Consider the following 16434-nt stretch of genomic DNA (forward strand, 5'->3'; position numbering starts at 1 on the left):
TAGGCCTCACGGAGGCAGGATTTCGGTTTCTCTAGGTGTGAGTGTATGTGTCACAGCAATCCCTTTGACTTTGTGGTTCAGTCTTTTATTTATAGTTTTTTTTTTTAATATAAATAAAAAAAACACAGCAGTGACGTGAAAAGATGATGATGATGATGATGATTAGATGACCGAATGAAATACTTCACTATTACTGAGATAACAAGCACGTTTTGAACGGGCACCGCTGCAGACGTGTTCGGACCCCTACCGTAAGGAGTGCGTTGACCCGCGTCTGCTGCCCGCGGCGGGCGGTGCCCGCGACTGGAAACGAACGCACCGGGCACCGCCCACGACAGACGTTAGCTCCCGAGGCGCTCGCTGCTGCTGCCGCCGCCGCCGCCGCCAACATCAAGCTAGCTGCTTACACAGGTAGGAGAGGCCGAGTGGAGACCGCCTTTGACATTATGTCGTCTTAGCTGTAAAAAATAAATAAATACAGGCATGAAGCTTTTAATGGCGGCTGCCGACGTGCGTGACTTGACACGGTACGTGTGTTTTCCTCGTATCGTGTGACCGTTAGCTGAAACGTAGATGAGCGCTGACTCGTTAAGCGACATTATTTAAGAGGCAACACCCGTTTTACTGTAGCTGTCCGACTAGCGGTAAACGTGAGTCACCAGCCTGTCTACCAGCAGTGTCAGTCGGTTCTCCTTATGACGGACAGACCCGCTAAAACGACGCTGACCGTTTTTACGGTAACTATTACTCTGTTTTGGCTTGTGTGCAGTGCAGGCTACGGCTGTCGGTAGCCCCGTCCACTGATTAGCTTCCCCCCGGGGTTGTGTGTCCTTCCCTCGCCTCTCTGTGGCTCGAGTGTTCGCCGAATTCACGGAAGGACCTAAACGAATCGCGGGGTCTCTGCCCAGTCGTGTGCTAAGCATTTATGCTCAGAAACAAATTCATAACCAGATTTCTGAACGCACTTTGGCGTTCGTTTCATTTGGTTCTCGTAGGCTACATGGATCTGCGCATGTCATCTTGCAGGATGATTTTTTTTTTTTTTTCCCCTCCTTGTTGGTAACTCTGCAAATTGAGATGGCTGAAGTGGACAAATAAAAGAGTGTTCACATCCTCCTTGCATGGAAATGGAGTGGAACAAGTGTTTCACAAGCCTTAAGTCAGTCACCGCTTGGCTAACCGTGGGTGTGGCGGTGGCGTGCGGTGACTTCTACACCGCCTCTCTGTGCAGCTCAGCTGTTGAATCATTATCAGAGCCTTTTCATGACAGTAGTAGTAGCCGCACATCTCTCTTGATTTCAGGGGCTGTCCTGTCTCACGATTTAAAGTCTCTCTCCTGCGAGAGTATTGGGATGAGTTTTTTTGTTTTTGTTTTGAAATGACAGTAAACACATCAAATGCGCAATATAGAGGGAAAATATCTTTTAAAAAATCACTTCTGTGATCATTTTCAAAATAGCTACCATTACCTGACAATGACACGCACCAGTGACAAAACATTTATCCTGTATTTTCCTGCCTCGATGTGCCGTCTCAAACTTCACACCTTGATTAGCAGAAAGGGAAAAATATGAATACTAATATCTGAAAAGCACGACAAACAATAAAAGGCTCGGGTATTATGTTACATGGTTAACTGTAAATATGCAAACTGAATGAATAGGTCTGCGAAAGCTCTCATTAAAAGCTGCTCCGCCATACACCCTAACTCCTCAGCCCCATGTTGACCGGGGTGATAAGTGAGACAACCTCGGCTGGTCTGAGATGATAACTCACAGTGTACTTTGCTCATTTACTCGCTGCCGCTGCCTCTTAACGCTCGGGAAGGAAAGACTCTTTCTTTCTAATGCACAAGTACAGCTTCGACACTGTGTATAATAATGCGTGCAATATCATAACGGATCTCAGAGCAGTGGAAGCTGAGACAAGGCCAGTTTGACAAGCACACTTGTCCGTAGCTAGGTATGGCCGGTCAGTTGTCAAAGATCCCAGGATTAGCCACCATGCGCATGAACAGACGTCCAAAAGCTGCTGACCCCCCCCCCCCGCCTGACAAGCCTCAGCCACTGTCAACGGGACAAGCCCGACCATCGTGCCCACCAAAACGACAGAAAGGAAAAGTGTAACAAATGGTATTGTCAGAATGCTGTTCTTAGATGTAAGGAGAGATATCGCTAGCAGCAGTGCTTCTCTTGCTTGTCCTGTCGGCACGCCACCGGGGTGTGGTATATTAAATGTTCCTTTCTGTTTTTGTAAGGCTGTTTGTCTTTGTCCATGTTTGTCAGTTCTTGTGTGTGAGTGCGTCCTCCAGGCTGAAATGGCAGCAGGTGGAAATCCAGGTCCGAGGGCCACCGACTGCGTGACCAAGGTGGCGCTCAGCATCTCCTGTGACAAACTGCTCGACATGGACACGTTCTCAAAGTCCGACCCTCTGTGTGTGCTTCTCATGAACAGCTCTGGGCCCCACTGGTCTGAGGTAAGTGGGTTTAAAGGTCGTTCTAAACACACACACACACACACACATCCAGCTATTCAGTGAAACTTTAAATCAGAGAAGTTGCAGGTGCACGTAGTACTCACACCAGTGGACATGTACTGATTCATTAACCTTTCACTCACTGAACAGGACGTTTGGTTTTCTCATGTACAAAATACAGGATCCAGTAAAGTGAGATTCACAGCCGACCTAAAAGGCCAGAGTTGTCCCAATCCTTAAGAATTTTCACTACTACTTAAGCATTTCCACAGTCCAGACATTTTTAAAGTGAAATACCTCATTTGCGGTTGCTGTCTCCTTGGAAATGTCTGTAGCTGCTGTGTGTCAAAAGAGTGCCTGACAGAGACTATGTGCTAAAAACAATTCCTGACTCTGTAAGGTGTGTGTGTGTGTGTGTTTAGATTGGCCGGACAGAGAAAATAAAGAACTGCCTTAATCCCAAATTCTCCAAGACGTTTGTCATCGACTACTACTTTGAGATGGTGCAGAGGCTGAGGTTTGAAGTTTACGACATTGACAGTGACAACTGCAGTCTGCAAGATGCTGACTTCCTGGGAGAACTGGAGTGTACCTTGGGACAGGTAAGGCCTCTTTGCTTACAACGACAGGTCATTCATCATACTTAGTCCTCGTGCTTCTTTCTTTCTTTCCTTCTGTCTTATTTTAGAATTGTCATTGGAAGTGATGTAGGTGTTGTGGCATTTCTAGTGACAGGTAAGATAACTAAGATATATGATTCAGAAAATTGTTTTTACTTTTCAGATTGTGTCCTCGAGGACAATTACAAGACCACTTGTCATGAAGGACAAGACGCCTGCAGGAAAAGGAACCATTACCGTGAGTTGCTTTGATTCAGATCGGAGCATTAAGGGTATTTGGTTTGTGCGTTCTCTGGTGTATTTGCCCTTATATGATATTTTTAACACAATGCCGTTTCTTGTTTTGTAGATATGTGCTGAAGAAAGAACAGACAACAGGGTGGTGGACTTTGAAGTTGCAGCTAGAAAACTGGATAAAATGGTATCGATTACTACATTTGGATTATGTCTAAGAATTCAGGAATATTAATACAGATGGTCTTACCGGAGTTTAAAGATTCAGAAACGTCACTGTGGTCCTTGCTACTAGAGATGAGTTTTTATGAATAGAAGAACACTGTCTAATGTTAGACTCCCCATATAAAACTACAGCGACATGTCAGGGCTACAGCGGCCACAGCTGTGATTGGTCAGCTTGGCTTTCTTGTGTCGTCTCCTACGAGTTTCGTGACAGTGAAGGCGACGTTAAACAAGTTGTGAAAAAAGGCTCCGCTGCTTTTCGGTAACGCACATCTACAAAGCCATTCCACTGCTGACCTTCAGCTGACTCGATATGTCACGGTGAAACCAAGAATTTAGAGAGAGTGCCTGAACGCAACTCCAGCTGCATACGTCAATTAAAGAATGTAACCCCGGTTACTGTGGGGGATGTAACTAAGGCTCGATACGGCCCGTCCCTTTATGATTCATCCGCCCGGTGTTGCAGTGGTGTGGTGAACTAAATTGGTACCTCTGGCCAAGGTGGGACTGCTGTTAACCACTTCAGAATTTCTATTCTGGCCAGCTGAGGTATCACCTAATTATTAAATAGCAGTGAGTGATTTTTTCGGTTCAGCTGCATATTATTTTCATGTTTATTTCCAGGATTTCTTTGGGAAGTCCGACCCTTTCCTGGAATTCTACAGACAGACAGGAACTGGATGGCAACTGGCTCACAGGACAGAGGTACAGATATACTGGTTCTGTGCCGTGCTGTCACTCTGACTCTTTGGCTCTATTACTCTTTAACTCATTTCCATATTTCTCTGACTCTGTTTCACTTTTACTCTGTGAATCTGTTACTCTTTGGCCCCGTTCAGATCTGGCATTAACATGCGTCTCGGGTTATGCGATCACAAGTGGACAGCTCTAAGTGCAGGTGTGAATGCACCAAAGACGCACTGAGGACGCATTTGAGATCCAATCGCTCAGACCACGTTCGGAGGTGGTCAGGGACAATACATACTAAAAACTTAATACTTACAACACAGGTACCCAATATGGAGTAGATGATCTGATAGATTTTGGAGGATCTTTCTCCATAGCTTTATTAATGAAGCAACACTGCTTTCCCAGAAACTGCTGTAACTCCTTAACACTTTAAGCTAACAAGGTCAAATTGATACCAGGTATGTTGGATGCAAAGACTAAAACATGTTGGTGTGACACATCTTTACTAATGAATGAGGAAACTGATTTTTCTTGTGAACACGATATGTCAAGAAAAAACAAAATACTGTATAAACTTCATACTTATGGGGTACACCGCCGGTAGCCCATATGGAGTAGATGATCTAATTAGATTCTTTTGTCACTGAGCAGGTCCAAGTGCCTCTTGTTAATCTGTGGCATTGTGCAGGTGGTGAAAAACAACCTCAACCCAACATGGAGACGATTCCGTATTGCGCTGCAGTCACTCTGTGGAGGGGACATGGAGAAATCTATAAAGGTACAGGCACGCACACACGCACACTTTATTTTAAAATAACTTAAAGATTGCAGATTAATCGGTAATGAAAATAAAGATGATTTTCTCTGTCAGTTAACCTGCCAAGTATTTTCTTGATTAATCATTAGGTCTATAACATTTCAGAAAATAGAACAAAAAAAATGCACATCTCAGCTTCCCGAAGTCCAAGCTGACTATCACTACAAGACCCCAAAATATTCCCTTTCATTATCATAGAAGACAAAGAAAACCAGCAAATATTCAAATTCAAAAAGTGTGACCCAGTGAATATTTGACATTTTTGCTTGAAAATAACTTAAGCAACTAATCAATTATCAGAATAGTTGCCGGTTGATTTTCCGTCATTCAGTTCATTGACTAATTGTTACAGCTCCAACTGGAACATTTTTCCGAATGTAAAAGCTTATTGCTTCTCATGCAGTAATGGATACAAATATAATGACAGTTTCAAAGTAGAAACGAAATGTATTTTGCAGCTTGTTTGACACATTTGTTATAATAATTGTTTTATGATGTTTTTTCAGCCCAGATGTAGTGGAAATGAAAATAGGGAACCCTGCTTACATTTTATTGATTGCCTCTTGTGCTTATCAAAGGCTGCAATATACTTCGTAGAAATAACGAAATGTGTGTAAGCATTAGTTTACGTATGTTGTTTTTTGTTTTCGTCCTCTAACCCTGTTAAAGCACACTTATCAGGAAGAGATGCTTTCCAGTCAACAGTGCAAGTGAGTTTACTGTCAACGTCTTGAGTGCTCTTCACGTGAGGGTGCAGTGTCTGTGACGGGACAGGTCAAAGTCCTAGATGCATCTACTGTACATCTGTCTTAAAGGAATACGCAGAGTTATGAGTCGTTTGGCCCATTGGTGAACTAACCTGTTAAATGGTGCAAGTGCAGGGACTAAAATCATGGTGTGTCCCTGGTTGGTCATTGCCTTCATTGCTCCATGTTGACATTTTGATGAGACGGTGGGGGGACTGGCAAAAGGGACTAAACAAGAACTTAAAGTATGTGTAAAGCGAAATTATACGTAATTGTGTAGATATGTGGCTAGATCTGGTGGTTCCTTGCCAGTTACTAAATGTACACAGAAACAATTCTGTACGACAAAAATGTTACAACCTTGCCAATTTCCCTGTTTACAAAGGATTTGAAGCTTATGTGTGACAGAAGACTGTGATCTATGCACAGACAATTAGTGTTGTTGTCTATCACAATAAACCTGGGTCCATCAGGTATTTAATGTTAATTATATTTAAATTTTAAAGCGTAAGAAATATAAAAATCTGAAGGGCCTCTGATGAAAAATAACTTCTCTCTCTGTTAACGTCAGTGGCCGACTATCGTTCAGCATATTCTGTCCATGGAGCTGCGGAGCCAACAGACTACCAGGGATTCACTGATGACTCTAACATCGATAGTATATTGTCATACAACATTTATCAACAGCCAAGGGTGGAAGAGGTACTTAGCTCCTTCACTTGACGAAAAGTACCAATACAACAATGTACTACTCCGTTACAAATAAAAACTCCTAGCTAAGTAAAAGTACTTGTGTAATATCAGCAAAATGTACTTAAAGTATCAAAAGCAAAAGTACTTGTTCTGAACAAAAATTGCTGCTGTGACTGATATATAATGTAATATACTGTATGACATTATTAGATTGTTTATCCTGATGCATCAATCCATGAGTAGCACTTTTCTCTCATAGCTGGTGGAGGTGGAGCTAGTTTAGTCCAGTGTTTCCCATCTTAGGGGGCGTGCCCCTCCATAGGGCCACAGGATAAATCTGAGGAGTCGTAACATAGTCTTTTCTGCCTTTGCTTTTTTATGAAATGTTGGTTAATTTTACCTCTTTGGGCCTCCAACAGTTATTTAAATGAAACCATCTGCAGAGTTAGAAGTCTTTGGTGGAACGGCCAACTCCCAGACGTCTGAAGTCACAGACGCTGCTTTTTTTTTTGCAAGAGGTCTCAGTTCAGAAAGGTTTGGGAACCATGCTTTAATATTAAATAATGCAATTCATTTTTTGAACTTTCAAAATTTTTCTTAACCTAAAAGGTAACTAGGAGGTATATCTGTTAAGTAAATGTAGTGAAGTAAAAAGTACAAAATTTCCAGCTGAAACGAAGAAGTCTGAAGCAGCATTAGAATATAAATACCCTGACCTCCAGTGGTTTAACTTCTCACCCGTAGTGAAGTACAGATGGACTCCTGGACCCCATGACATTGCTGCTGGGTGTAGTTACAGGTGAAACAAAGCCCACTTAGGCCAGTGTGATGGTCAGAGGTGAAACGGTCTTGAAAATTTCAACCAGAGAGGGAAACACAACGCTGCTTTTCAGCCTGCTGTTAAGTTACTGTTTAAGTACAATACTTGAGTAACCAGTTACTTTCCACCACTGTCAACAGGCAAGTTGACCAATGGGCAAGGGTTTCCCAAAAGGTAGAGGTTTTCCATTAAGATGGATCACTATCAGTTATCCATGAGCTTTCTTACCTGTTCATCTTGTAAACTGCCTGTAGCATCACAGTTTGTCTAACCTGTACTGGTTGCTCCATGCTGTGCCTAGACCTGTTTGTCTTCTCCCTGTTCTCTCAACACCGAAGGTAGTCAGAAGCTGCAGCGTGCAGGTTCTGATCAGGTGCTCTGTGTATCCTGTTTTTAAAGCAGTGAGTCAGGGGCTGTACTCACTCTGTCTGCCAGTTAGCAGGCTTGTGTGTTTTTCCATTAGATTTTTAAATAGCAAGATGTTGCCCTACATTCGAAGCTTCAACCCCATAGCATGCTTTTTTTTCTCATCGTCTTTGTTATCCACCAACGGATGATCATTTTCCCGTGGAATATAACTACATGTTTTGCTCATTTCAAATCAAAGAGAATGGACTGACTTGGTCTGGTTTTCTCCTAATCATCTGTGTTTCCCAGGTAGATTGTTACGACTACAACAGCAGCGGATCTCATGACCTCATTGGATCCTTTCAGACCACACTCTGCGAAATAGAGCAGGCATCAAAGTCATATGCGGTGAGCTCTGTGTGTTTGTCAGTCAGTTCTGCCATTTTAGGCATAAACATTAAAATAAATAAATAACTGAACACGATGAGATTCAAAAAAGTTACCTCCCCGCTTTATATTCTTTTAACAAGCACTTTATGAACCTTGCTGGATATTTATTCCTGTCACTTGTGTGGTGGGTTTGTCATCCTTTTAGGCTGAGTTTGAATGCATCAATAGTAAGAAGAAACAGAAGAAGAAAAGATACAAAAACTCTGGTATTATCATCATAAAACAGTGCAAGGTACTGTGGTTTTATATTCTTTGTTCTTTCTGAACTCACAGTTTTCTTAGTTTAGCATCTGGAGTCAGATAGAAGAGAGAGAGATGTTCGGATGTTCTCTCAAAAACTACCTGTATATCTAACAGAGGTATACAATATTTTTTATCTCGCTGAATGTTGTATCTTAACAGAAGATAATGGACAAACAATTGTTTTGCTTTATTTTTTAATGGTTTGGGAATTTTGTGTCATCAATATTTAATTGCAGATAAAGAAGGAGTACACGTTTCTGGATTACATAATGGGTGGCTGCGAGATCAACTTCACTGTGAGTGCTCAAAATTTGTTCTTTTTTTAATCTCTTTGTAAAGTTGTTTGTGAATGAAGAGGGTAAAAATATTACTTAAATGTCACGATTCATTCATGAGGATGTCGTCAGAGCATTATTTGATTTGATTTTCTCTGTGTTTATCCGTCCCTCTCGAGCCAGATTGCTATTGACTTCACGGGTTCCAATGGGGATCCCAAGTCCCCTTTGTCCCTTCACTACATCAACCCGCAGGGCTATAATGAATACCTGGCAGCTATCTGGGCAGTGGGTAATGTCATACAGGACTATGACAGGTAAATACAGCAGATTGTTTTCGATGAGGCATTATGATCCGCCAAAATCCACCATAAATCATTTCAACATAGCGGTGTGTTTTTTCTTCCTATTGAAAATCAGGCAGACTGATTTAAAAATATTCGATCCAAAAGAAGAGCTTGTAAGCAAAAACGCTTCAACAACAAAAATACCAACAGTGAACGTCTGTTTTTTATGTCAGTCCCAACCCAGCTACAGACTGGATGAGATAACATTCAGCTTTACTGTCATTGCACAAAGTACAATTGCTTGCAGTTAGGCATCTAACATGAAGTGCAGAATAGAGCAACCAAAAAAACGAAGTATCGTTAAGAATTAAAATGTGTAAATACATGGCAGAGTAATATAAACAAAATAATACATGTTATGGGCCAGGGTGGATATGCACATTAAAATATGTGCAGTGGGTTGATACATGCAGAATAAAAGGGCAGTAAGTAGGGATACATACAGATTAGTGGTTATGATTCACTGTTTGAGGTTGGAGTTCAGCAGCATGGAAAAAACTGTTCTTATGCCAGCTAGTACGGTTGTTCAGCTGCCTGTACCACTTCATGGATGGGAGGGCAGTCTGTAAGTCTGTGGTTAGAGTGAGAGGAATCTTTGGCAATGGGCCTTCTTGCGCCGGAGGTCTCTGACGGCAGGTAGCTCAACACTAATGATGCACTGGACAGTTTTCACCCCCCCCTTGCAGTGATTTCCGGTCAGATTAGATCAGGATTTTGAGCAGGTACCAGAACAAGCCAATAAGTAGTTGGTGAGTATGCTCTCAGTGGTACAGCAATAAGATTTCACCAGGATCTGAAGGAACAGGTGAGTTCTCTTCAGTTTCCTTAGGGAGTACAGTCGCTGCTGCATCTTCTAGACCAAAACGGAGGTGTTGAGGGTCAAGGAGAAGCCCTCAGAGATGTGGACGCCAAGAAACTTCAAATTACTCGTTCTCGTTCTAATCAGCACCACCCTGTAGACCGATTCATCATTGTTGCTGATCAGGTCAGACACCGTAATATCCCCTGAGAACGTGAAGATGATGATAATGATGTTAGAGCCACGCACTGGTGTGCAGTCACAGATGGAGAGGGAGTAGAGGTGAGGACTTAGCACACAGCCTTGTAGGACTCCTTTGCTCAGGATCAGGGTGGAGGAGGTTGAGTTGTGTAACCTAACAGACTTGGGTCTTTTGGTCTGGAAAGTCCAGTGTCTGGTTGAAGTCAATGAGCAGCAGTCTGACATAGATGTTGCCTTTGTCCCGGTCCTTGACGTTAGCCTGATGGGAATTTAACATTTACAGAAAAGTCACGACAGAAATCTGACTAGGTCGGATGTGTGAATGTTGTCAGATTAATGGCGGTGGAAACACAATCTTGTGCCGCCTTCTAAGACAACTAATATGTAGTAAATGTATTTTCTCAATCGTCATTTCTTACGCACAAAATCAGTTTAGTAAACTAGGAAACACAGTGATGGATACAAGAGCTAATTTTAAGATGCTGAGGGGATTGATCTGCTCATATCAGATCAGTCGATTAAAAAAAAAAAATTTATGGTGCAACTGGGGCAGAAAAAGTAAAGAAAAGCCTCATACAAGACAGTAATTAATCAGACCAGCATTCTCTCCTTGAATTTTCAAAGTTCATTACAACTGCATGAATGAATAAATGACTTTCCAACACAATGCGGTCATGACACATTTGAGTTAATAGGAATGAAACTTAAGGTCCTGTGACTCACTGTGTGCACTTGTGCACTGTTGGATAATGAATCCACTCTTTGATAATGTTAAATGATGAAAATGACGTGACATTGTACGGTCCTGCTTGAAATCATTGGCACCCCTGAATTTTGAGTACAGAATTCAGAATATCTTCAGAAATAAATGCAAATGAACCAATTTTGTACAATCACAGTATTTTACTAAAATGTCCAAGGCTACTGAACAACAACAAAATGCTTTCATAAGAAATGAAATAAAAGATACAGACATAAAATGTACACTTGACAGAATTGGCCCCATTTTGATGAATTCAAATCAGTTCTTCAAACAAAATAAAAAACAAATAAGACTCACCTGTGCTTAATTTTCAGTGTTCACATGACCTGAATTAACCAATGACTGACATTTTTACTGCATAACAAGGGGCTGATTGTTTCCAGTTTCTGAGAGCATCGGAAATGCTATTATCAAAAAACAATAGTTCCCAAGGCTACAAGGCAGTCGCCAAAGATCCTGAGATCCCTGTTTCAACAGCATTTAATGTTATCAAGAGGTTTTCGAGTCATAAAACCGCTAAGACGCTTCCAGGACGCGGCGCTAAGAAGAAACTCAATGAGAGGTCGAGGAAAAACCACCACACAAGACATCTGAAGAGCTTCAGGCTGATCTGGATCAATCTGGAGTGGTGGTTTCAGCCCGTACCAGACGCCCCGCACTAAACCAAGCAGGGCTCCATGGGCGAAGGCCAAGGGATGAAACCAGAGTAGAGCTCTCTGGGAATAAAGTGCATCGGTTTGTTTATAGACGACGAAATGAAGCCCGTAAGGAAAAGAGCAGCCCACCGACAGTAAAACCTGGAGGAGCTTCTATCAGGCTGTGGAGCTGCTTTGCCGCCTCTGGTGCTGGAGGCGTTGAACGTATCAAAGGAAGGATTCGGAGCGAAATGTGTCACCCGGCGTCAGAAAACTAGGTTTGAGGCGAAGGTCTTGGGTCTTTCAGCGGGACAACGACCCAAAGGTGACACGTCCAGCAGCTCAAAAGAATGGCTGAAGAGGAAAAGACGGACTGTTTCAAACTGGCCACCAGTGAGTCCTGACCTAAACCCCACTGAAAACCTGTGGCGAGAGCTGAAATCCGCCATTGAAAAAAGGACTCCTGCAAACTTAAAGGAGCTTGAAGGCAGAGCAGTGGAAGAGTGACAGAAACTACCAGCAGCCGGTGCAAGAAGCTTCTAGACGGCTACGAGAAACGTTTAGAGGCTGCCACTGCCACCGAATATTAGTGAAGGCTGACAGTAGTATTAGTATTTCATTTTTTATTGTGTAGTATTTCACTATTATGAATGTTTTTGATTTTTTTCTTTTCTTCGGTAACCTTGGACATTTTATTCATTATTTTAATTCTCCATCATTGGTTCATTTGAATTTATTTCCCAAGATATTCTGAATTCTGTACTAAAAACTCAGGGGTGCCAATAATTTCAACCAGGACTGTATCCATGGATTCACCGTGTGAAGCCGGGGCACGCAGCTCTTTCCGTGAATGTCCCATTATGTGTAAATGAAGCTGTAAGGAACAATATTGTATAGGTCTCCTCTGCCAGCAGTGTTATGTACTGCAGTCTAATCCTTTGTTTGTGTAAACTTGCTTGGACTGTAACACCTACTTTGCTTCACTTCCTTCGCGCAGTGACAAGATGTTCCCTGCTTTTGGTTTTGGAGCCCAGATCCCTCCTACATGGCAGGTGAATGTTTATATCAGTTAAAACATACTTTCATATTTGTCTAAGTCTTTCTCTTTAAAACATGAAAAAGCTTGTCTTGCGTCGTTAACTCATCCAGATTAATAATGTTTTGTGTTTGCAGGTCAGCCATGAGTTTCCCATCAACTTCAATCCATCAAACCCGTTTTGTGCAGGTAATAACAGACTAAAGCTGATGGGACTTCACATTTCTGTGTGTTTAATGAGACAGATCAGGAAATGTACTTTAGGTCATTTAGCTAAATTAAGAGGCGAGTCACAACTGGAGTTTGTCTGAATGGAATTTTCCAGCCGACAGAAAAGCTGCTGTGATCTACTCGTGCTCTTCCTGGGTTTGGCTTGGCACAGCATGGCACGAGATTGGTCTCACTAGTTCTTTCACGAAAATGTTGGCATGGGATGCTCAAAGCATACATGTGCCTTATGCAACGACAAGGGGAGAAATTATAAATTTGTTAACTGATTAGTCAGTCATCAGAAAAGTGATGACAACAACTTTGATCATTTCTAAGGTGTTGAATGCTTCAACAAGCACAACTGGATTTGCTGCATGTTTCTGTTTTACATTGTCGTAGATCGAATAAAGAACCTAGCAATGAAAAGATAAGTCTGGGCTAACAATCTTTGTTGCAGTATCTCAGAAGAAATTTTAATTTCTTTGCACATTGATGATCATAAATGTGCTGTCCAGTTCTAGTTGTGCTAAATCATTGTGGAAATACGTATAAAGTTATTCTCACCGTGGCTCTCTTCACCGCTTTTGTGCTTGTTTTCCTTTTTATTTGTCTTGTCTTAGGTGTGGAAGGTGTGGTGGACGCCTACCGGCAGTGTCTGCCCCAGGTGAAGCTGTATGGCCCCACAAACTTTTCTCCCATCATCAACCACGTGGCCCACTTTGGCAGGCAGGCCATGCAGCAGGAAAGTGCCTCTGTGAGTTGATGGAAGTCTAGAGTCGGTTATAGTCGTTTAACTGTAGCCGTTGTGTGCAAATGTCTTTCAGTGTAGTTGGGGTTTGGCAGAAGCAACTTAACAGGGACAACGTGATCTCAACCAGTTCCTCTTTTCCACCCAGTAACAATCACTGGAGATGCATATAGTTTCCACTTACTTCATTCTGTCTCTTTGGTTGTTTTGCAGCAATACTTTGTTCTGCTCATCATCACTGACGGAGTGATCACGGACATGGACGACACCCGCAACGCCATCGTCAACGCCTCACGTCTGCCCATGTCTATCATCATAGTTGGGGTAGGGGGGGCGGACTTCAGTGCAATGGAGTTCCTGGATGGAGACGATGGGATTTTGCGCTCGGCTACAGGCGAGGCAGCCATGAGGGACATTGTGCAGTTTGTGCCATTCAGGCAGTTCCAAAATGTAAGCTAAGTCATAAAGCACAGTCTTGGTATGTATGCTCCACCCTGAGCTTCTTTAAAATCCTTAAACAATGTCCTCACATCTTATTTTTAGGCAGGCACTGCAGCCCTTGCCCAGAGCGTACTGGCAGAGTTGCCTGACCAAGTGGCCTCCTTCTTCAATTTATTTGACCTGAAGCCCCCCAGCGAACCGAGTCCTTCCTAGAAATGTAGGAGTTACCCCGACTGACCCACCGACCCCATTGTCCTCCCTCCTCCCCCGATTTGATCCACAGCCGCATGAATTTTGAATTAAAGCAAAAATGATCCCACTGAAGTACTTCAGGGAATTTATAACCCGCCCCTCATACTGAAAACCAGTATGAGGGGCGGGAGTGTTCAGATATGAGGGCGGTGTCGTTCTTCTCATGTAACTCTGCTAGAAAGTTTAAAAAAAAAAAACAAACAAAAAAGACGACTGCTCGCTTTAACCCCTCAAAGAATCAATCAGAATTACGCTTTGCACACTATACCAGATATCTGGCGGTGCACGTGCTGGTGCCTTTTTTTAAAAATGAAATCGTATGTATTTCTATACCAGCAACATGATAAGATGTGAAACAGTAAGGTATTGCCGCTGTCAATTTTGAAACGTCACTCTGCGCAAAAATTTGCGAGCTTAGCATTTTGTGGTAGTGTGATAGCAGCGTGCTATTTGTAGTGATCATCAACTCCATGAAATAGTCCTACCGTACCTGGTCGTACAAGACACCTGTGGCTCATCTCTGCTTCTCTTGTTTGCTTGCTACAGTTAGTTCCCCTGCTCTTTCTGTCTGAATCTTGTACATATACAGTATCCGTCACGCTCACCTTCTTCCTCTGTCTCTGCCCCGTCTCTTTAGGGTCCTCAAGAAATGCTTGCTCAGAGTGTCTTGGCAGAAGTCCCGGGTCAGGTGGTGAGCTTCTTCGGTACCATGAGTTTGAGGCCACCCCGCAGCGACGCACCTCCCCCCGACCCCTCAGCATCAGCACCCACCGCCGATGTATCCTGAGGATCAGCTTTTCCCTTCCACATGTCCAGTCAGACATCATCCGGATTTTACTGTAGGCGACTCTGAAACTGTGTATTTGGAGGTCCTTTTCTTCTAAGTGTATCACTCATAACCCAAAACCCTTCCACGGTCATACGAGCATGTGAGATCCGGTCTGGTTGTCGCCTTTTGTGCAAATTATGTCCCAATAGTACGAAGCCATAGTACACGGACATTTCCTAATATTTGTTAACATGCATGTAGGGTAGATTTTTAATGTAACACTTACATATGCCTTTATGTGACTCAAGTGCCAGAATTGTTAAGAATGAATCATTTCTTATTTGATCACTTGGTGCGAGGAATCAGTCGAAGCACGTGCGACTTGACTCAAGGTCTTTGGTTTCTGTAGAAAACCTGAGCCGGCCTGTGACCGCCATCCGATTGGTCTGTCAGATTGTCAGTCAGAAACTCTACATGAAAGGGCCGGAGCACTTAACGTGTTCCTGCTAACCTTTCCTCCACTGCCTCCACGTTACAGTGAGCGCTTGTTTGGTGATTTTCCCCGGGGAAATGTAGCTACGCTTTCCACTGAAATCATGGACCTTGGGCAGAGTAATGACTTTACCAAACACAAATCGGGTAAAGTTCAGTGATGTTTACAAATAAGTGTTGATAGATTAGTAGGTTTGATCAAAATAATACCTTTTTTTTTTTTAGATTTTGCACTACAAAAACGATGGCATCGTGTCCTTGGAGCTGTTTCTCCCGATCTGTTTCTGCGTAATATTTGGTGCTTCCATCTTGAATCTCTCGGAGCGATTCATTACATCAATGAAGAGCTTCATTTGCTAAGATGCAACGTTTACATTGATTAACAGCAGAAGTTCACTCTGTCTTTACGGGAGGTGGTAAAATATTTCTAACTCTGCTGGCTTATGAAAACGACCCGATACATGTCATTAAATGTATCGTAATACACTCCTATGTTAAGTTGTTTGCACTGATCACAGTGTCATTGCCTTATGTAATATGCTTGTCTTTGTCCTGGACTTTGATTTTATCAGTATTTTATGGAAATGGAATGGAAAAAAAATCGAAATTAACCTGCATAACAGCCATTTTGTACTTTAAGATTTTTTAATGGAACATTATGAGACAAATATACTTGTTGTTTTATGTTTGTGTCACCTCCTAAATGTCACAATATTAAAGACGTACGTTATGTATTTTCACCTCGAATTACCGGCCAATTCTGTGCCTCATTTAAACGCCTATCACAAAAGTCAGACACAGGGAGTGGATGAATGGATGACAGTGAAGTCAGGAGAGCATGAAGATCATTACATGAACCTTTGACTGTGAGAAATAATATCACAAAACAACAGATTTAGCAAAGTTCAACACAACATACAGACGAGGACGAGGACTGAGCACAACGATAGGGGACGCGTTGGAGTGTGTTTGCATTTGTGTCGTCCGTAGGACAGGCTCACTTTACTGCAAGGCCTGTCTGACTTCTCAAGTTGTTGCGGCAGGTTAATGATCACACACGTATGTAAATCACGTTATTTCTCTATCACAAGACACTCATAACAT

At 42.5% G+C, this 16434-nt stretch overlaps 1 protein-coding gene across 7 annotated transcripts; it reads left to right on the top strand.

Moving 5' to 3' along the window:
- Nucleotides 1–361: 361 nt before the first annotated feature.
- Nucleotides 362–16069, top strand: LOC120789818 (copine-3-like). 7 transcript variants are annotated; one of them, XM_040126866.1, is made up of 17 exons: nt 574–737; nt 2258–2476; nt 2899–3078; nt 3260–3334; nt 3446–3517; nt 4180–4260; nt 4934–5023; nt 7979–8077; nt 8265–8351; nt 8599–8658; nt 8821–8954; nt 12380–12434; nt 12556–12607; nt 13249–13382; nt 13590–13826; nt 13920–14034; nt 14707–14812. In XM_040126866.1, exons 1-16 carry the CDS (start codon nt 696–698, stop codon nt 14028–14030), a joined length of 1728 nt encoding a protein of 575 aa, XP_039982800.1. In that variant the 5' UTR covers nt 574–695; the 3' UTR covers nt 14031–14034; nt 14707–14812. The 7 variants fall into 7 exon arrangements, with proteins under 7 accessions (XP_039982802.1, XP_039982801.1, XP_039982804.1 ...); XM_040126868.1 differs by lacking the exons at nt 574–737; nt 13920–14034 and adding an exon at nt 362–411 and having other exon boundaries at nt 14707–16069; XM_040126867.1 differs by lacking the exons at nt 574–737; nt 13920–14034 and adding an exon at nt 367–411 and having other exon boundaries at nt 2286–2476; nt 14707–16069.
- The last annotated feature ends 365 nt before the right edge of the window (nt 16070–16434 follow it).

This window comes from Xiphias gladius, chromosome 5 (genome assembly GCF_016859285.1).
Source record: "Xiphias gladius isolate SHS-SW01 ecotype Sanya breed wild chromosome 5, ASM1685928v1, whole genome shotgun sequence".
Lineage (NCBI taxonomy): Eukaryota > Metazoa > Chordata > Actinopteri > Istiophoriformes > Xiphiidae > Xiphias > Xiphias gladius.